The 21107-nt window shown below is 42.9% G+C and overlaps 2 protein-coding genes across 8 annotated transcripts in view; one reads left to right on the top strand and one right to left on the bottom strand.

The window, feature by feature from the left end:
- Window positions 1-3152, bottom strand: part of LOC309518314 (ceramide synthase 3-like) — a 79023-nt gene extending 75871 nt beyond the window's left edge. Inside the window, exons 1-3 of one of the 3 annotated variants that reach the window (XM_082198417.1) lie at window positions 2679-3152; window positions 267-788; window positions 81-170 (exon numbers count right to left, since the gene is read on the bottom strand). In XM_082198417.1, the coding sequence (XP_082054543.1) occupies window positions 81-170; window positions 267-698 (522 nt within the window). In that variant the 5' untranslated portion in view covers window positions 699-788; window positions 2679-3152. The remainder of the gene's footprint in view (window positions 1-80; window positions 171-266; window positions 789-2678) is intronic. The other 2 variants (XM_082198415.1, XM_082198416.1) reach the window with 2 other exon arrangements.
- A 158-nt stretch (window positions 3153-3310) lies between these two features.
- The window catches only part of ASB7 (ankyrin repeat and SOCS box containing 7), a 39808-nt gene continuing 22011 nt past the window's right edge, over window positions 3311-21107 (top strand). The window contains exons 1-4 of one of the 5 annotated variants that reach the window (XM_082198795.1): window positions 3311-3641; window positions 8576-8664; window positions 12020-12114; window positions 13337-13603. In XM_082198795.1, coding sequence (XP_082054921.1) covers window positions 13393-13603 — 211 coding nt within the window. In that variant the 5' untranslated portion in view covers window positions 3311-3641; window positions 8576-8664; window positions 12020-12114; window positions 13337-13392. Of the gene's footprint in view, window positions 3642-8575; window positions 8709-12019; window positions 12115-13336; window positions 13604-21107 lie in introns of all 5 variants that reach the window. The other 4 variants (XM_082198794.1, XM_082198791.1, XM_082198793.1 and 1 more) reach the window with 4 other exon arrangements.

Raw genomic sequence — 21107 nt, 5'->3', positions numbered from 1 at the left:
CACACCTACTTCAAAAAACAAAGAGTGAAGCAGAAAGCTGTTTTAGTGGGAACTAGCCCAAAGCCCACTTTGAAACTCACCTCTTCTGTTAGTTGAAAACGCACAAGGAAGACCAAAGCTTTGGAAGCCTGATAAGATAGTTGTTTATCAGAAATAAGTAACAGATGAATCTGCAATAAGTGGAAAAGGGAGGAATTGTAGATAAGGGATATCTTAGCAACGGAGCTATTTGGGGGGTGGGGGTGGGGAATCACCCCAAAACTTACTAATTTTGAGTCTATGTTGGCTTCTTTCAGAAGAATTCTAATAATCTCTACATATTTCTGTTTTGATTCAACTGCCACCCCTTGGGATTGCATTTTGGATAGCATCATCTTGATCAAGGTTAACTGAAGCAGCATAATTTCTCGTGAATGGCATATTGAATGAATCACATTTTCAGATGTGTCCGGCTCATCATCTGTCTTGAGGGCTGTAAACGCTGGATCAGAAGAGTTCCAAGCACCAGTGTTAGGAGAAAACAGACTCATTGCCCATGATTTTCTATTTGTTGATGACAAGTGTTGCAGTGATATAGGAGGATTTAGAAGAGCTGCACAACTATGACTATCTTTCAGAAATAAGGCATCTGCCAGCATATCATCATACATTTGCTGGAGAGAGTCCCAATTGTGAGAAAATTTGGTATTTTCAGTCATTCTTTGCACATTCGCATTACAGAGATCTGAGTTGATTCTCCAATAAGCAGGGAAAGTTCAACATTTCATGCAGCTTTTTCTCTGGTGTATCTAGAATTAAAGGCAATAATGAATATCATCATCAGCAGGAAATTGTTAAATCAGCAAGAAGAGCAAACAGTTTAGATTAGTTATCTGACGGGAAGTAAGTGCAATCTTATGCATATCTATGGGGGACGTAAAGCATATCAGAACTATGAATATTGAACTACTTGAAAGAAAGGTGGGATACAACAATAAAAATAGAAATTGCAGCCCAACAGCGCAGTTCTTTACAAGTCTATTCAGAAACAGACACTAATGAGGTCACCCTCCTAGAAAAGTATGTATAAGATCGCAGTCTAAATCTATTATTGCATACGTTTTATCAAGAAAGCACATTGCTTTGGCAAATAAAACATTTCAGCCAAACAAATACACATTTCAGCTAAACAAACACACATTTCAGAACTATGTTCATTACTGAAAACTGACCCATACCTGAGACAATTAAGAGAAGCAAGGATGCAACCTACTAGGTTAATCAACCTAGGTTGTTTCTTAGGTTAATTATTATTGTGATTGGCACAAAGCTGTTGTAATAGGAAGCGTTTTGAACTCTTTAGAGGGCTATATAATAAATGCTACAAATATTAAATAATATAAAGCACAAGAACTTTTTTGGTTCCTAGTCCTTCCCTCATATACCTCACCTTAAAATTTATCAATAAACCCATCTCTTCCTGGTAGTCCTTCCTTGAAACCTAATACATTTACAGAGCAGAATGAGGTGGTAGGATCCTGAAGGGGCTGAGTGGACTTTTGTATGCTGCATATATTACAAAAACCAAAATCTGAATTCCAGCACCAGCACAGGATGAACAGAGCTGCACACAGGATGGAGGGAGTTGATGACAGATAACAGCTCCGTCTGTGATGTGCTAGTGGTTGGTGAGGGATAATTCCATTTTTATTTTTATTTTAACTAGGACAGTTCATTAAGAATGTAAGAGTCCTGCTGGATCAAACCGAAGGCTTGTTTAGCCTCCCACCTGGCTATTTTTCTGACTGGAAATTGTTTAAACTGATTTTAATACTTTTTTTGGGTGGCGTTAAATTGATATACAGTGGTACCTCAGGTTAAGTTCTTAATTCGTTTCGGAGGGCCGTTCTTAACCTGAAACTGTTCTTAACCTGAAGCACCACTTTAGCTAATGGGGCCCCTGATGCTGCCGCACCGCCAGAGCACAATTTCGGTTCTCATCCTGAAGCAAAGTTCTTAACCTGAGGTAATATTTCTGGGTTAGCGGAGTCTGTAACCTGAAACGTATGTAACCCGAGGTATAGTGTTTTGTTGGAAGCTGCCCAGAGTGGCTGGGGAAACCCAGCCAGATGGGCGGGGTATACATAATAAATTATTATTAAATTATTGCAACCATGTAGATATATTGCAATCAGTCACTGCCTCTCGGCCTAACCTGCCACACAGGGTTGTTGTGGGGATTAAATAAGGAGACAAGCAGAGGCACAACTTGAACTCCTTGGGCGGGGGGTGGGGTGGGAAATAAATGCAACATAACATTAGTGATTAGTCCATCATCTTGATGACTCTTTGGAAGCCCACAAGCAGAGCCAAAACATGGTAACTCCTCTCCCGCTCGCGTTCCCCAGCAGCCGGTTTTCTGAAGCACGCTGCCTCTCATAATAAAAATAAGAAAAATTCCTTCCAGTAGCACCTTAAAGACCAACTAAGATAGTTCTTGGTATGAGCTTTCGTGTGCATGCACACTTCTTCAGATAATAATAAAGGAAGCCTCCCCCCCCCACCTGCAGTGTGGTACAGTCCACTCAACCCGCTCAAGGCTCTACCACCGCGTCCCGAGAGCGAAAAGCCGCCCCCCCCCGCAAGGCCCTCCAACAGCATCACTACAACGAACGCCCGTGCGTTGCTAGGCAACCCACCCCAGCTTCTAGGCCTAGCCATCGAAGCAGCGCTAACACCTCCTCTTGGAAAGTCCGAGCGACCCGCCTTCCCCGTCGCAAAAAAACAACAACCCTGGTTCGCGCTTTCCGGCACGGAGGGAGATAAGGAAGGCTCCGCCCCGCTCTTTCTCTTAGCGAACCGTAGAACATATAGATCTTTTAATTTTCAAAAACTAGAGTGACACCAATACCCGGAACTTCCGGTGGGAGTCTATAGAGATAAGAAAAGTTTGGAGTGAATTCGCTCAGCATGAACTTTAGGGGAATTAAACGGAAAATCGGTACCGGCCATCGCTCTGTATGTGGGGAGCTCGGGGGGCAGCGCCGCTCTCCCACTCCCTATCTGGACGAAAAGCTCTTTTTCTACACCCGGCGTTAGCGGGCGAGAGACAACAACAACAAAAAGTTACTGCCATGATTCCGGAAGTGCCGAAAGGGAGTGCAGCGGGACTGTGCCCCTTGTGGTGAGGCGGAGGGAGTGGCTGGGGGACAGAGAGGAAGAGAGCGAGAGCGAGTGCGGGGGGAGGGAGGGAACGGGGATGTGGGAGGGGAGGAGCGCTCGGAACCCCCGCGCGGCCCAATCGGGAGAGGCGGTGGGCTGCGGCGCGAGGCGGAGGGGAGCCGAGCGCGGCCGCTGATTGGTTGGGCGCCGGGGTCAGCCCCTGCCCGGTGACCCCGGAGTGAGGAGAGGAGGTGGCTCCTCCTCAGTCAGTCAGTCGGTCGGTGCAAAGTGAGTCCCCCTCCGCAACCGCTTCTCTTCTTCGCCCTCCCAGCCGTGCCTACGGCTCTCTTCTCCTCTAGTACGCAAGCCCTTTCCCTCCCCCTTGCCCCGCCAGCGAAGGGGCGAAGTGGCCGCGGGCTGGCGGCTGGGCCGGGCCCGTGAGTGACTGAAAAAGAGAGAGAGAGAGAGCGAGAGAGAGAGAGACACGGAAAGACAGACAGGTAACGGCCGGCGAGGAGGGAGGGGCTTAGCGGCCCCCTCCCCCAATAGCAGCACGGGCTGGGGGAGAGGAGAGGTGGTAGCAGCAGCAGCAGCTGTTACTATTATTGTTGGGTGAGCCTCACCTGGGATGGTGGAGGAGGGGCAGGGATAGGATAGGGATAGGATATCTGCCTTGGCTCCTTCCTTGCAAGCTAGAGAGGGGCCTTCTCCGCTAGAGGTTTGGTGGGGTGCTTAGCCCCTTCGCCGTATCAGTAGGGGTGGCTAGGGTTATCCAGTTTTCCTTTGCAACTGCTATTTTTCTATTTATTTCAGTGAACGCTCCTTAACCTAGCTTTGGAAGCAAGCTTTATGGCTGTAGTTGTTTTGTTTTTTGTAATTGTGTTTGTTTGTTTTTAACTCTTATAACCTATCCTGGGACCTCTGGCTGACAGACAGGTAAGAAGGCTACTAAAAAATGTAGACCTTGCAGGGAAAGGCTGGTAAGAAACTGGGGAAAAAATGGCTATAAAAGTTAATAGTCTGAGGGTGGAAAAAATGATAGAACCCTGCTGGGGTCTGGCAGAGAGAGTGTTTTGTTTCTCCTGTAGTAGTTTGCTGCATTTTTGTGCTGAGGAGGGGGCTTCTCTTCCCTGATTTTTCTTTGGCTTTCGTGCTAGTTGTCTTCTGCTTGTAGTTCATCCTGGCCATAGATATTGAGCTAGTGTTTCAGTACAACCTAAAGAAACAACTTACCGTTGTTTATTATCCTGTAATTGTTGCTTGGCTGCTTTATTGTATCCACATAAATAACCTAATTATTTTATAATAGTGTCTGAAAGCGATATCCCTCGCCCTGCCAAAGTGAAAGACTCATAGTGTTGGATGGTACATTAAAGGTCATTTAATCCAACCTCTGCCAGTGCAGGACATCTGTTGCTACAGCATCCCCCAAATGTGGCAATCTAACCTCTGATTAAAAAGCTCTAATGCTGAAGTGCCTATCACATTCTGAAGTACAGTAGTCTTTCGCTGTTCAACAGCTTGTGCTACCAGGAAGCTTTTACAGATCTTTAGTTTCAATTTCTGTACATGTCTACTTAGAAGTTCATTCCATTGAGTTCAGTGGGGCTTACTTTCTAATGATGATGTTAAGATTGTAGTGCTAGGTTGTGTGTTGATGGAGAGGTATGAAATGTGGCCACTTATTTGTCAGAGGCAAATTGGAAGCTTGGGAACATAGTTGGAGATTATAAGAATAGATTCAGAAGGAATAAATGTGACTCATTTGGAAGAATCGGAAAGATGATGGGGTGGGTTAGTTGTGTTAATAAGAGTTCTGTTAGGGCGGGTGGAGTTTGCTTTCTAACAGCATCTGACTGGCCACGGGTTTCCCATCTCTGGGAGAAGGGAAGCAGGTAAATCAAGATGAGTTGATCTGGGAAGGGTATGTGGTGAGGAATGAGGTGACCAATATTGTCACCTCTGCTCAAGTTCCACGTCTTCTCTTTCATGAAGGAATTGAAAAGTAATGGTGATTTCTTTTCTTTAGATTAAAAACTATGTGTTTAGAATGAGAAGCCTTTTCTGAGTACCTCAGAGATTTGGGATTTTTGTCACCTTCCACACGTCTCACAGAAATGTAGAGAATGCAGTAAAGCAGCTCAGCAGTTTAAAACAGTAAAGAAAAGAGCAGCAGATAAAACAGCTATACCAGCTAGACACTTACAGGATATACATATTCACATAGCTGGGAAGGCATGTTTACAATTGTTTCTGGAAAGTGCAGGTAGTGGGCATCTATCATATATTGAAAGGAATGCTTTTCCATAGAACCACATTGCTACCTGCTCCAAATTACTGTGGAGTGGGCTTCTGAAATCTTTGGACGTTGTAGGAGAAGCTCCCCTGCAGATTGCAGTGATCATATGTGGGATATGGAAGAAGTTGATTCTGCATAGCAGATTAACACATCTGCCCCCATTACCCACTTTCTCTATGTTCTGAGTGGACATGTGGCCTTTTATAGCACTCTTCTTAGTGTGTCTGGGGGGGAGTTAATATACTGACATCCAAGTATATGGCAATTCACAGAGTGATGTAGAAGATGGGTTCCTCTTTTGAGGAGCTTACACTCTAAATTGTGATGTGTGGAGAGGAGAAGAGAGAAGGGCAACAGAGGAAGACATAAGGCATGAAATGGAGATATTCTTCTAGTTCTTTAAATATAATGTTCAGCTCATATAGGAGATCATAGAAATAGATTTTTTAAAACTAAAATATTTAATAAATGCTAGTATGACACAGCAAATTAACAGTAGCAGTGAATTTCCAAGGTGTGAAAGCTCCACAGCAAGTAAGCTAGTCTTAAAGGAGTGATTTTCAAATTGTACAGCAGGCTGCTCTGAGGGAGGTGCAGGGCACAGATCACCTGAAATTTTGGAGGAGTTTCAGGACAGGATGCTGAAAAGCTAGGATTTTCCTTCCCTCACTAGCCAGGATCTGGGTGAGTTTGAAAGCTCTCTGGTGGAGCATCCACATTTGATATATTGGAGGGGTATGTATGACTGTATTCCCAGTGCCACATTATACTAACATGATTTGGGAATAAGGGAGCTCTGCTATAGCTGCTGCTTTGTTGTAAGGCTGCTTCTTGTGGAGGGGGGGATTGGTAGAAATGTTGTAACTGATTCCCCTTTTTAAGACCAGTTTACAATTAGGACCACCGTCCCTAGATTTCCACAGGCAGCATGTGAGCAAGAATCTCCACACTCTCACCCATAAGACAGTTTATTGGGGGACAGCCATAAGGTTGGGTAGGGGAAGGGCTGTAGCTAAGCAGCAGAGCACCTGCTTTTTATATAGAAGATCCCGGATCCAATCCCTGGCATCTCCAGATAGGGCTGAGAGAGACTCATGCCTGAAACCCTGGAGAGCTGTTGCTAGTCAATGTAGATAGTACTGAGCTAGAGGCCTGACTTTTTATACAGAACAGGAGCCCTAGTTTAAAACCTTGAGGAACACTGCTTTAAGGTGCCATGGTAATATATGCTACAACAGACCAACAATACTGCTTAAGTTTGATCCACTTAATACAGTCATACCTCGGGTTACAGATGCTTCAGGTTGCGTTTTTTGGGGGGTTGCGGACCGCCGAAACCAGGAAGTACTGGAACGGGCTACTTCCAGGTTTCGGCAGTTGTGCATGCGCAGAAGCGCTAAATCGTGCTTTGCACATGTGCAGAAGCACCGTTGCAGATGCTGCGGGTTGCGGATGCTGAGTGTTGCAAACGTGCATCCCACATGGATCACGTTCGCAACCCGAGTGCCCACTGTATTGTCATAACCTCATTCCTTCCTTAATTTTAAATATAATTGTTTCCTCCTTTGTTCTCCAGGGGCTTGGACTTAAGTATACTGATCAGGCTTAACCTTTGCCGTTTTGGGGGTTGCCAAAATCCGAAAAAATGGAAATGGGGTGTTTGCTAATCTTATCCCTTCCCCTTCACTGCCAGGAATTTTGCGGGGAGGGCAGCACACAGTCAGCAAGTCCCATGTTATTCCTGAGTGCTTTTTGGGTCCCACAAGCTATTAGATTCCAAAGAAACTGTGCTTCAATTTTTATAAGTTATTAATTGGGGGGCAGATTATGAGTTTCAAGCTATAACAGAAAAGGACACAAAATAGTCCCAAACACATTGCCAGTTTTCAAATATGAAAAATGTATACAGGTATCTCAAGTTTGTCGTACTCTGTAAGTGAAGGATATACTGCATGTATGCGAAAGCAGCAAGAAGATGCAGAAGTAACTTGCACGTACTCTTCCATGTAGCTCTAAGACTACTGAAGCATAACAGCAATGTGTTTGAATCATAGATCTATATTTCTCAAGCTTATTATTTTGGTCATCTGTTTTACATTTCTGACATGATCCTTAGATGGTTGTTTATAGCACACTCTTATATGTATATGCTCTGAAATAAGTTCCATTGAGTTAAATGGGGCTTACTCCCAGCTAGGCTGTTATAGGATTGCAGCCGTAGTCTTTTAAAACTATCACATGGAAGTCTTCTATAGCCTGGCCCAGTGGTTTTCAACCAGTGTGCTGTGGCCCCCTGGGGTGCCTTGAATGATGGTCAGGGGTGCCATGGCCTCTGTCCCTCTTTCCTTCCCTCCTCCCTCTGATGCTTTCTCGTGTCTCTGCCTCACAAAGGCTTGCATAGTTGTTTATTGCAGCAGCCTTGGCTATAAGCTCTACAGGCGAATGGTGCCTCTGGGAGGCACCTCTTTTGGGGGTGGGGGGTAGCTCAGAGAACAGGGATGGCAACAGCAGCTGCCTGGAGGACTTTCGAAGGGAGAGGAGAGGAAACTGAGGGAACACTCCACAAGGGAGGGTGTTTGAAAAAGGGTGAGAGGCTGCCAGCTCTGGAGGCAAGTGGTGCTCTTGGGCTCCTGAGCCCCACAGGGGTGTCACAGAAAGAATGTGGAGCTGTGGACTCAAAAAGGTTGAAAACCTCTGGCCTAGCCATTTCAGAGTTAAGCATTTCCCCCCTTTTTAATCTTGCAGAATCTACTTAATATTGTTAATTGGCCTGTACGACTTTGGTTTTGACTTTGTACTGTATCATGAAATTCTGTGGGCAACCTAGGGATAATTACCATCTCTCAGCCTAACCTTCCTCACAGGGATTATTTACTATTTATTTATACTCTCCCCTTCATCCAAAGGTCCGAGATTAGAAATATAGAGTCCAATTTTTATTTTTATTTTAAAAATTGAAACGGCATAAAACAAAATACAGAGTTTAGTTGTGAGAAAAAATTGGGGTTGGGGAGGGAGACCAATAAACTGCCCTGCACTCCTTGATGGAAGGGTAGAGTAAAATGTAATAAAACAAGTGTAGAGTAAGGAATTAACTTGTACTAGCTGCAACCCTGGTTTTTCTTGTCATTCCAGGCTCATGCCGCTGCAGAATAAATTCGCAGATTTTGAATCTAAAACAAAAGTCAAGAGGCAAAGATGTAATGGAAGAATCCAGTATCCAGGTGACAAACTTCAATCCTGGTTTTTTATGCTTTCACACTATGTTGTGAGTGTTGTTACTCAGATTCTTGGCTTGCTGACAGTGGATTGTAACTGTTGGCTGATGTCTTACATAACTTCCACTGTGATCAAAATGTTGAGAGATGCAAGTGGCGTAGTTGTTTTCTCTTTGTATTTTGGCTAGTTACCCTGGAAAATTTGGATGGCCTTCTAGAATTAGCTGTTCTAAATTTTACATAGCATGTATTGTGTGCAATATAGGCAATTATTGAAGACTAATTCCATGCATGTTTCCCTCAAAGGAAGCTCCATTGTATTCCAATAGGATTGTGGCCTTCATGTAAAAAGGTCTCCATTTTGGATATTTTTTGCTTATACAGGTAATAAACTTATTGTAGTACAAGTTAGATTTCAAAGTGAAGAGAAGGCAGTGCAACTAGAACCAAGTAAACTCATAGCTATGGATTAACTTCTAGCTGGATCTGTTATTTTCTGAGCATCAATTTTCACTTGTCTGGTTCAGATATTAAGCACAGATTCGTAGAGTATATGCTAAGATATGGAAAAACCTTGGGCCTGCATTGCCTTTTTGGTGCACTGCAATTAAACCAGAAAGTCTTCAGCCCATTTCTTGTAGGGGCAAGAATCATGTGTATCTTCACTTATTAAGCTGAGATTTTTGTCTGAACCATGGCATTTTGTGCATAGCCCTGGAAATTGGATATCCTCTGTGACTGATGTATGTTTATAATAAAAAATGTCTTGATGAGATTGAGCTCTATTGATACTCTAGCAGTGAAAGAGTCAAATCTTGTTTTTGTTCAGTGAGGCTCAGTGTGTTTTACGGGGGCTTTTTAGTATTGCAGGAATTTGAAGATATGTCACCAGCAAAAGATTTGCAAAGTAAACAACAAAAGGTGGAATATATTGGCCTTAAGTGTTTTATCTTAGTTTGATTGAAATTCATCTTATGTTAAATATTTACATTTATCTGAAGGCTGAAGTATATTCAAATGTTTGTGCTATTTTATATTGCAATGCTCTTATGGAGTCTTTGTAATCTTGAGGAGGTTTTTTTGCACTTGTTTAAATTGCAATCGTATTCTAAAACAATGAGCATATAAAATTATAAATGACATTTTATATACAAATAAGATAAAATCTGGATAGTTGAACTGGATCATCCTGTCCTCAGTCTAAAGGTCCTGTTTACTAATGTCAAAAGGGACCTCCCTAGATTTAGGATCAAAGTAACAAGTAGGGAAGGAAACAGTTCACAGGGAACCTAGATCTGGTTCATACACTTATTTAACATTAACAAGTCTAAATTGGAATTCAAATCTTAATTTATATGCACACCAATAATATGCCTAGTGCTTTATAATCATTAACTCATTTACTCAGTGTTCCACTGAGGTGGGACATTGAGTCCCATTTTACAGTTGGCTAGTTGATGTTTAGCTGGAGTGACTTGCATAGGACCACCAGAAATGGAACATCAGTGAAGCAGCATTGAATACCATTTTCTAGATTCAAATCAAATCCTGTTCTGAATAAGTGCCAGATGCACTAATGTGCCATTGAAGCTCTGTTGACTGACTCCCTGCAAGTATTGGAGTGAGCCTTCAACTGAGAAAGAAGGTCAGGAAAGAGGAATGTTGTACATTGTCTATATATGTTGACAGTTATAATCCTGAGAAAGGAACTGAGTCTCTGATCCTATGACCTGTGCATAAAAAGGCCATGTGGGTATACAAGCCATTATTATTATTAATAATAAAATTTTTTTGTACCATCCTTTATACAAAGTTTACAGGGTGGTTTACAATGTAAATACATGCCATCATAACAAACAGAAACAAAAGGCCCACAGCTGGAAAGGCATAGATTGTTCAATTAGCCAAAGTTCTTGGGAGAAGAGGAATGTTTTTGCTTGGCGCCTAAAGATATGTAACAAAGGCACCAGGCAAGCCTTCCTGGGGAGAGCATTCTGGGCTGCATCAATAGGAGTATAGCATCTAGATCAAGGGAAGTAATAGTGCCACTGTATTCTGCTCTGGTCAGACCTCACCTGGAGTACTGTGTCCAGTTCTGGGCACCACAGTTCAAGAAGGACACTGACAAACTGGAACGTGTCCAGAGGAGGGCAACCAAAATGGTCAAAGGCCTGGAAACAATGCCTTATGAGGAACGGCTAAGAGAGCTGGGCATGTTTAGCCTGGAGAAGCGGAGGTTAAGGGGTGATATGATAGCCATGTTCAAATATATAAAAGGATGTCACATAGAGGAGGGAGAAAGGTTGTTTTCTGCTGCTCCAGAGAAGCGGACACGGAGCAGTGGATCCAAACTACAAGAAAGAAGATTCCACCTAAACATTAGGAAGAACTTCCTGACAGTAAGAGCTGTTTGACAGTGGAATTTGCTGCCAAGGAGTGTGGTGGAGTCTCCTCCTTTGGAGGTCTTTAAGCAGAGGCTTGACAACCATATGTCAGGAGTGCTCTGATGGTGTTTCCTGCTTGGCAGGGGGTTGGACTCAATGGCCCTTGTGGTCTCTTCCAACTCTATGATTCTAAGAAGGGAGCCACTGCAGAAAAGGCCCATTCTTGTGTTGCCACCCTCCAGACCTCTTGCAGAGGAGGCACACGAGGAAGGGCCTCAGATGGCGATCACAGCATCCAGGTTAGTTTTTATGCATATAGGTGGTCCTTGAGTTATTGAAGACTCTCACCCCTAACTTGGACAGTCCCTCCAGAAGGATACCATGCTTGATAGTATTGAAAGCAACTCAGAGGTTGAGATCATCATCCAGGGAACCAAAGTAGTTTCTATTCCATAACCTTACTCTAGGACCCCAAACCAGGCCTAAACTGGTAGTGGCATTTCTATTCCATAACCTTTCTTTTCTGTAACCATAACTTATTACTTGATTATTTGGCATATAGAGGTTTCACGGAGGGGAATTATTTCTTACCCAGAAATATTTAGAAAGCGTGTTGTAGACTATAGTGAGGAGGCATCATTCACCTGCCATCTTCTTCACAGGATAACCTTTAGGGTTTTGATGCTTGTACATCTATGTGCCTACTAGAAAAAAGATGGGGTGCTGATGTGCCAGTGTGTGTTACCGTTTCTTCTTCCTTCTCTTTGTCCACCCTGCATTTTTCCTCCATCTTGTTCTACCCTGCCAAGTTACATGTCTTAAATTAAGCATCTTTTTTCAAACCGCTTCCTTTATTTCACCCTGTTTTAGACACCCTGTTGTTAAGATGCATGACATCTATGTGACATTTGAGAGTTGATGAACAATTTTTATTTTTGCTTGCTTTGATCTAACAAGACTACGTTCTTTATTTCAAGGAAAGCAGTTCGCTTGACACATTATACCTGCCAACAAGGTTATGTATAATGAAGATGGGAAATACAACTAACAAAAAGTGACCTCTGCTTATAAGGTAACTATTTTTTTAATTGAACACTTGAAACTTTGATTTGTTTTAGAAAAGGTTAAAATGCCTCTTTCTTAGGGTAGTAACAGTGGAGGACATCCAGGATCTACTCATTCAGTGCTATCTTCAGTGATAACATTAGGGATAAATGGCCAAGGCAAATAACAATAAATGAAAGTTTCATTGCAATTTCCCCCCTCCCTGACTTGATTTGTATTATAAAACATGTTATAGATACCCAGCCACAGAAAAACAGTTTTTATGAGAGAGAGAAAACTACTTCAGGTACTGGATATTAAATGTCAAATACTAAATACAAACTTTGTCAGCAGCCAGTGTGGCTACCCAAGTTGTTGCTACTCAAAATATGAGCATCCAGGCAAATTTTAAAGAATGTTTAAGAACTGCAAAGCAACTTTAAGGATTGCAAAGCAATTTTAGTTATGGTTTTCTGTGTATGTAGAAGTGTTTCTGAAACCTATTTTTTTAGAAAAACAGTGTAGTTTTTGAACAGTAACAGTTTTCTACTGGTTCTACTGGCAAACCATCCTCTAAACTTGCACAAATCTAAGTCGGAGGAAGAAAAACTGTTGGTTCACTTGTATAATGCAAATGCATACATCGCAAATCTTAAAAGAACCCAAATATTTTTTAAAATGCATAGATAGTCCATGTGAATTGCAGGGTAGCTAATTCCACTGTTCCTGAGGAACATGTAGATAATGCTGCATGACATTTTATTACAAATAGTTGTGTCCATTGATACTTAGGAAGTAAGAGCAATGAGGGGCCTAAATGGCACAGCCAGATCACCCTCACAGTCTTAAACATGTAGGTGTAGGGCAAGTGTCTAGGCTTGGTGAAATAAAAAATCAAGGTTACGATTTTTGGAAAGAAATATCAGAAACTGAGGGGCAATGGATGAACAACTGATTGACCAATGGCATGAATTTAAATATCTAGGAATTCATTTGGAATGTAATAAAATGTTAAGCTTCTAAAACCTTGAGTCCCATTAAATTTTATTATGTGAAAGTTGACTTTATAATTGATCCTTCAGCCTTCTCAAATGGCTATTTTGGGGGTACAGTGGGGTAGTGGGGACTGAAAAGCCCTGGCACATGGGGGGTGCAGCTTTGTGGATCCTGTAGCATTTATCAATGTTGCTATGGAGTGTTATTGGCACTCTCCCTCTCTCCAATTCTGATTTGTATTTACTGTGTTTCAGTTGCAGGTGACCTGTGAGACCTCATGATCCTTCTTTAGGAGGCAGATTCTGCGAGGATGTTACATCACCACTGCCGGAGGAACCCCGAACTACAGGAAGAATTGCAGATTCAGGCTGCGGTGGCTGCTGGAGATGTTCACACTGTGCGCAAGATGCTAGAGCAGGGCTATTCTCCAAATGGCCGAGATGCCAATGGCTGGACCTTGCTCCATTTCTCAGCAGCAAGAGGAAAAGAAAGATGTGTCCGTGTATTCCTCGAACATGGAGGTTGGTTGACTTAAGTGAGGTGGGGGTGAAATTTGACCAAGCATCAAGGATTTTATCCTTTGCACCTTCATTTTAAACTGCTGTTTGTTTGTTTGTTTGTTTGTTTGTTTGTTTGTTTATGGCAGTGGCCACATTCAGATGATCACATCTCTGCTTAGTAAGATATGTGCAAACTTCATGAACTCTTTGCTTCCCACTTGGTGTGAGTATGCAAACAAAATGGGAAATGGCAGCTTGTCTTCCAGCCATGCCTGAATCTGGAGACCATCACTTTAAAGTTAGTCTCCAGATCTTGACTTGACTGAAAGCAATTAACCATAGTTCCTGGTTGGGTGTAATGGGAAGCTATTGTTAACTGCCGCTTCCTGGCTTGTTCGCTGGAGGGAGAAATGAAGGAACTACATACCTGTATGAAGCTCACTCATGCGGAGCTTAGGTTTTTATCATCTGAATGTGGCTCTTTTTGCATTTGGCTTCACAAAATGATCAGGTAAGCTGGGTAGGACTTAATTTCTGTATTTTTAATTTTCTGTACTTTAAATCTAATAGTGAATTAAAAAATAAAAAAGTGAGTAGCAAGCTATGGAATTGCAAAATCCACCACAAGGGGGCTCCCCTCTGTTAAGTATTTTGAATACTGTACATACCAGAGAAATAACAGGTTGCAAGGATGCTCAAGGAATCCATTCACTTTGCATCTAGGCTATGTTAGTTTTCTCTTGTTAAGTTAATTATTTATTAAATTTATATATTGCTGTTTATCTGAGGAGCACAGAGCGGTTTACAATATAAAAAACACAAACAGAACAACACTCCCCCCAGTTTAAAAGGCAATAAAGGTAAAGGTACCCCTGCCCAAACGGGCCAGTCTTGACAGACTCTGGGGTTTGTGCGCCCATCTCACATCTATTGGCCGGGGGCCAGCGCTGTCCGGGGACACTTCCGGGTCACGTGGCCAGCGTGACAACGCTGCTCTGGCGAGCCAGAGCCGCACACGGAACGCCGTTTACCTTCCCGCTGGTAAGCGGTACCTATTTATCTACTTGCCCCCGGGGGTGCTTTCGAACTGCTAGGTGGGCAGGCGCTGGGACCGAGCAGCGGGAGCGCACCCCGCCGCGGGGATTCGAACCGCCGACCTTTCGATCGGCAAGCCCTAGGCGCTGAGGCTTTAGCCCACAGCACCACCCGCGTCCCCTTTTAAAAGGCAATAGATTATTTAATTAGCCAAAGGCCTGGGAGAAGAGGAATGTTTTCAACTGGCACCTGAAGATATGTAATGAAGGCACCAGATGAGCCTCTTTGGGGGGGAGTGTCCCACAAACAGAGAGCCACATCGAAAAGGCCTGTTCTCTAGTTGCCACCTCCTGGACTTCTCATGGATGTGACAAATGAAGAAGGGCACCTCAGATTATGATCACAGGATCTGGGTTGGTTCATGTGAAAAGACGCGATCCTTAAAGTATTGCATTCCTGAGCCATTTAAGGCTTTGCATGTCAAAAACAACACTTGGAATTGAGCCTGGAAACAAATTGACAATCAGTGCAATTGGGCCAGTACAGTGGTACCTCGGGTTACATACGCTTCAGATTACAGACTCTGTTAACCCAGAAATAGTACCTCGGGTTAAGAACTTTGCTTCAGGATGAGAACAGAAATTGTGCTCCGTCGGCATGGCGGCAGCGGGAGACCCCATTAGCTAAAGTGGTGCTTCAGGTTAAGAACGGACCTCCGGAACGAATTAAGTACTTAACCCGAGATACCACTGTATTGGTGTTACATTCTCAAACCATCTTGCCCTGGTAAGCAACCTGGCACTGAATTCTGCACTAGCTGAAGTTTTTGAACCACCTGGAGAAGCAGCCATATGTATAACATGTTGCAGTAACCTAGAGGTTACTAGAGAATAGACAACAGAAGTTAGGGGTGCAGCTGGGCCACCAGCCAAAGCTGATGGGAAGGCACTCTGCACCACCGAAGGACTGAGCCTCAAGCGACAGCAATGGATCCGGTAGTATTCTCAAGCAGTATACCTCCTTCAGAGGAGTGTAATGCCCTCAAGAGCAGGCAACCTCCCATCTATCCAATCTAGAAAACCACCCATTAACTGCCTTACCTGGATTGAGCTTCAGTTTATTGGCTCTCATCCAGTCCAAGACACCTATAGATGTAAGGGAGAAGTAAAACTGTGTGTCATCAGCATATCGCTGACAATGTACTCCAAAATTCTGTTTCATGTAGGTGTTAAATAGAATGTGGGATAAAATCTAATTCTGAGAAACCCCACATTGACAGCTCCATGGGGCTGAAGAGCATTCCTCAAATATCACCCTTGGGAAATAGACATCCAAGAAGGAACAGAACCACAGCAAAGCAGTGCTTTGAAACTTCTGTGTAAACCAACTATCAAATGTAGATGATGATACTGGGGTACCTCGGTTGTTGAACATAATCCGTTCCAGAAGACCGTTTGACTTCCAAAATGTTCTACAACCGAGGCACAATGGGCGGTTGGCAAATTCCATTGAGAAAATGGAGAAACATGCCTCAGAAGCCGTTCAACTTCCAAGGCGCATTAAAAAACGAAAGCATTCACTTACAGGTTTTTGACGTTTGGCTTCCAAATCATTCAGCTTCCGAGACGCTAAAAAACCAGGGTTCCACTGTAATAATGTTTAAGAGGTGTTCTGTTTTTGTGTCTTTGGTTTCTTTGAACTGGTAACATAGTTTTTCTATGCAGCTTCGAAGCCTGCCATCATTGCAAATGTTCAAAGGGAGCTCCTGGGAGTGAAAAGATCTGATTTGGACCCATGAGAGCACCCATCTCTCTCCTCCACCCCACCCCCACCGGTACAGTGTCCCTGGGAGGCTTGGTGTATATTTCCGCATCATTTCCATTGTCATTTGCAGCCCTATTTGAACATAGTCACAGTAGCAGCTGGTCTTGAAAGCTCCTTGGGAATGGCTATTTTACCAGTTTAAAGTTTCTGTCTTTTTAAAAGCAGTCTTCAGCCTATGTAGTAAAACATAAGTACCATTCTAAATGTGATTCTAGTACAGACATTTTATTTTTGCTTCAAAACTTGCAAATAGTAAACAAACAACCTGGGAATTAACAATGTGAAAGTGACACAGACTGACCATCCCTAGTTAAGGGCAGTGCTCCAGAACTCTGTACTACAGGGATTGAACAAAAGAAATTGTGTTTATTACAGTTAAACCAGGAGTTGTGTTCGTACTTGTGGCGGAGAGCAAAGAGAGAGCCATTTGTGCATTAATGGGAAGCCACAGTTCAGAGGTGGCTAAAATGTGGCCCTTCATAAGTTGCTGGACTACAGCTCATGTATTCCTGAGTGTTGGCTATGCTGGCAGGAACTGATGGAAGTTTGGAGCCCAATATCATCTAGAGCAGTGTTTCTCAACCTTGGGCTGCCAGCTGTTTTTGAACTACAACTCCCATCATCCCTGACCACTGGTCCTGCTAGCTAGGAATGATGGGAGTTGTAGTCCAAACCAGCTGGAGGCCCAAGGTTGAGAAACACTGATCTAGAGGGCCACAGGTTCCCCAATCTTGCCACAGTTAATGGTTTCCAGGAAAGTATGAACATGGCCACTGTGTGCATAAAGTGAATTGGAGCCTATGTGCTAGAATGTAAAATTGGTGAATTTGAGACAAGATGGCAGAAAGACTGGAATTTAACCAAAGGGAAACTCTGAGAACTTTTGCGTGGCCTCTTACTGGGGAAATTTCTCTGGAGGCAAGAGCTTATGGAACAAACGGATCCAAGTGAATCATGGTTTGCCAAAATCCAACAAAGCTTTGTATGCCACATAAGTACCCCTTCATGTATCTAATATACATAAATTTATTAGAGGCTGAGGTTTTACTATGGGAATGATTTTGAACACTCAAGGAAAGCATGATTATGTATTTTTCAGTTCTGCTCATGTAGCTCTCACCTTCTGTTGACAAGTGTGTTTATTGTAGACTCTTCTGCATTATCTTACATTGCTCCAGTAGAGTAGATTCTGCTTGCTTACCGTTGGCTATATTTGTAACAAAAAGAAAAATATTTCTGTGTTGCAAGAAATAGTTCTCATGCTTTATCATTGTATCTCTTAGATCTTGTACGTGTATGTCTGAGTGCATGTGCTGCATAAACATGAAGCCCATTCCTTCTAGATGGTGGTAACATGGAACTGAACATTTAATGAGGGGGTTGATTTGTGCCCTGAAATATACTACTAGTTAGTTAGGAGAATAGCACAGAAATAGCCTATTGCTGCTTTAAAGCAGAGCTTATAAATCAGGCTTCCTCAAACTCAGAACATACAAACTACAAAAACTGTCTTCTCAAAACATCTGGAGGGCTGAGTTTGAGGAAGCTTGTTATAAATGATCAAAATGCATTGAGTTGGCAAGTTTTAGCTTAAACTTCAAGTATTGCAAATTGTATGATCTTTTAAGGTCCAGTAGAATATATTATGACCGCTTTTTATCCTTCCTGTGGTAAGTGTGGCCAGAAGATGGCAGTACAAGTGTTTGCAAAACCGATTTAGAACTGCAATGAATTTACTCCCAAAAATTACTGTGTGAGTCTTGATGTCTGATAATCTCCACCTGTTCCCTAGTTATGCAAATATTCATCAGAATATTTGATAGCTTCGATATACAGTGATTTTTTTATTTCACTATTTGATATCTGCCAGTTTATATTAGCTATATTTGATAGTTCCTAAAAAGTATTTGACATTAGCCATACTTTGATAGCTGGTAGGCAGTAGTATGTTAAAGTGGTTTTCAGACTTTATGAAGGGAATACAGTGATATCTGTGATACAGCTCCTGGACATTACAGAGCATTCTGTAGCATGTTCTAAGGTGGTTGCTTAGTTCACACAGGGCAATGCTAAGCTGCCTTATTCCCCCTTGGCTACACATTGCAGAGGAAAGATCAGTAGTGGTGGACAAACTGTCTTCCAGCGAAAGTTCCAAGATCACTGTACTCATAACCGTGTGCTGATGATGAGCATGCAGTAATATTTAATATTAGATTTTGAAAAGCTGACATGTAATCATTTATATTTTTAACCGTATAACTTTTGATCGATAACATGAAATGTTGTTTGATAGATGGTGGGGTGGGGGTAGGCTTCATTGAAGAGATGCCAACAAGTTCAAAGCATTCAAATTCTCAGATTAAAATTGAGTAAAACAACAACAACAGTGAAGACCCATGGTCCTAAATAGGATTATAGTAGCATCACCTGTTATAATTCTGTCTCTTAGCATGAGTTTTTAAGTTGTCATGCAGATGCTTTATCAGAAATAGTCTAATTTAAATAGATTGGCTTCTTCTATTCCTTCCAGTGGCTACTGAGTACTTATACACTTTCTGGAATTGTTCGTTGGTCAGAGTGGTTTATTTGTGTTTGTGTTAAGAGCTAGTCTTAAAACTACTTGGTTTAACACCTGCACAAGATAATAACCGAGCAAGATAGTTACGTTAACAGTGTTGCCCTAAAGTAGGGTTGCCATATTTCAAAAAGTGAAAATCTGGACACAAAAGTTGTTGAGCTTTTTAAAGTTTTGCCCATTTTTAAGGAAGTTCACCAAAATTGACATGGGTTGCCTGTCATACGTCCAGATTTTCCCAGACATTTCAGCGATTTTCACCCAGGCACTGTTTCCAGCTGCCAGATCCCGGCTATGTCCAGGAAATTCTGGGCGTATGGCACCCCTACCCTAAAGTTCTAGAGCCCTGTTAGATGATTGGATAGAAAAATATTTTTTTTATTGGCAGCTTCACAGTAAAGCCAACCAAAAAAACTATGCTTGAACAGAACTTCAGGGACATGCAGGAAGAACATGAGATTAAGGTTTGGAGCAGCTGGGCTGACCTCAGGCTTGCTACACCCTTGGGAAAGCACTTGGTGAAAACTTCTTAATTCATTTCCTGGCCACCACAGTATTTACCCCTGTTTTTTTCACCTCATTTTTTCCTCCTTTGCTTCCTCTGTTTGTCTTGAGAGAAACAAACCACCAGCACTGGTCTGCACATATATAGGCAACCCTCCATTTATGCAGGGGTTTCGTTCTGAGGCACCGTGCGCATACGGGAAGTCATGTATAATAGCACCCATTGGAAAAGCCTGTAAACACCCTCTAAAGCTCTGGAAACCCTTTTAAAGACCCTTTAAAAACCAGCAGCCCTACCAGACGGGCAGGAATGGTGGCACTCAGTCTTCCTCATTGCTGGAGGAGGACAATTTCCACACAATGACAAGCAGTGTAGACTGGTACCCCAAAGTGCTTGGTTGTGGGTCAGATTCACTTGGTGGGGCTGATGGTGTATTGCAAAAGAACATGGGGATGGGCAGCTGGCACTTTTGTCTCTTCAGCTGGTCAGGGCACATTTGGGCAGCCTCCTGGTCCACAAATGCAGCTTCAATATAGGTGCCAATATTCTTTAAATTAAAATGTCATTTGAAGCGGTCTAGCCAACCGCAGTTAGCTCAGAACTCCTTTGCAGGCTGCTTGAAGTGCACATGCAGCCTGAGAGTCTTCTTGCGCACGGTGCTGCCATTAATGGGGATACTCTAGCAGTTTATGTCCTCTAGACACAGGTTCAGTGCCTCATGTGCCTTCACCAGAGCCTCAGTGTTCAAAACTCCCATTGTTCTAGGCACATTTTGTGACTGGTAATTTAATTAGCGCGAGCAGTTTCTGAGCTCTGGGTGCAGTCCTGCGCCTAGGTTTTCAGATTAGAACTGCAGAGTGAAAGGAAAGGAGGACCTTTTTCTTCCGCCCCACTTCCAGCTACTCTCTGAAGACTGGAGAAGAGACCCTCTTAAGAATATTAGGGGGGTGGGCGGGGGAAGGACTAGACCATGTGAAAAACAAACATAATATTTTAGCTGCAGTTCATTCATTTTCAGCTTTGTATTCTTGTGATTAAAAAAAGCACACCTAGACATTCTGTCGTTGCACCCATAACCTAGGTTTAAGTTGCCATTTAGCTCCTAGCTTTCATATCTGTTTCTGACACTGGGCATGTAGATGGGGACTATGTAGCATGTAGTTGGGGACTATGGCAGTTGCATGTGTACATGCACTTGCTGCCCCTGATGCCAGATGGCCAGGTTATAAATAAATTGTTGTTGTTGTTGTTTTTCCTGTTCCTTAATGGCACATATTCTGGATTCATTCCTGCCAAACGTGCGTGCCACAGCACACACACTCATGCCGTGCTAGAAACTGTCCAGCACTTCCAATTTCTCCTCCAGCGTTGGCGATGCTGTGTTTAGGTGTCGTATCAAAGAACAGCTTTAAAAAACTCCTCCAAAACTCCCAACACAATCGCTCTCTCCCAGCCTCCTTTCTCAAACTCCAACTCTTCACAGGCCTCAATGGTAGGTGCAAGGGCTCTTGGGACTGCAAGTATAAAGGCCTGTGGGATTGCTAGGTACTGTTTCCGCTCCTTTTCTGACTGTTTTGTGCCTCTTC

The sequence above is a fragment of the Podarcis vaucheri genome, assembly GCF_965113315.1.
Source record: "Podarcis vaucheri genome assembly, chromosome: 14".
Taxonomy (NCBI): domain Eukaryota; kingdom Metazoa; phylum Chordata; class Lepidosauria; order Squamata; family Lacertidae; genus Podarcis; species Podarcis vaucheri.
The sequence above is the reverse complement of the archived record's forward strand: the minus strand, read 5'-3'. Positions and strand labels throughout refer to the sequence as shown.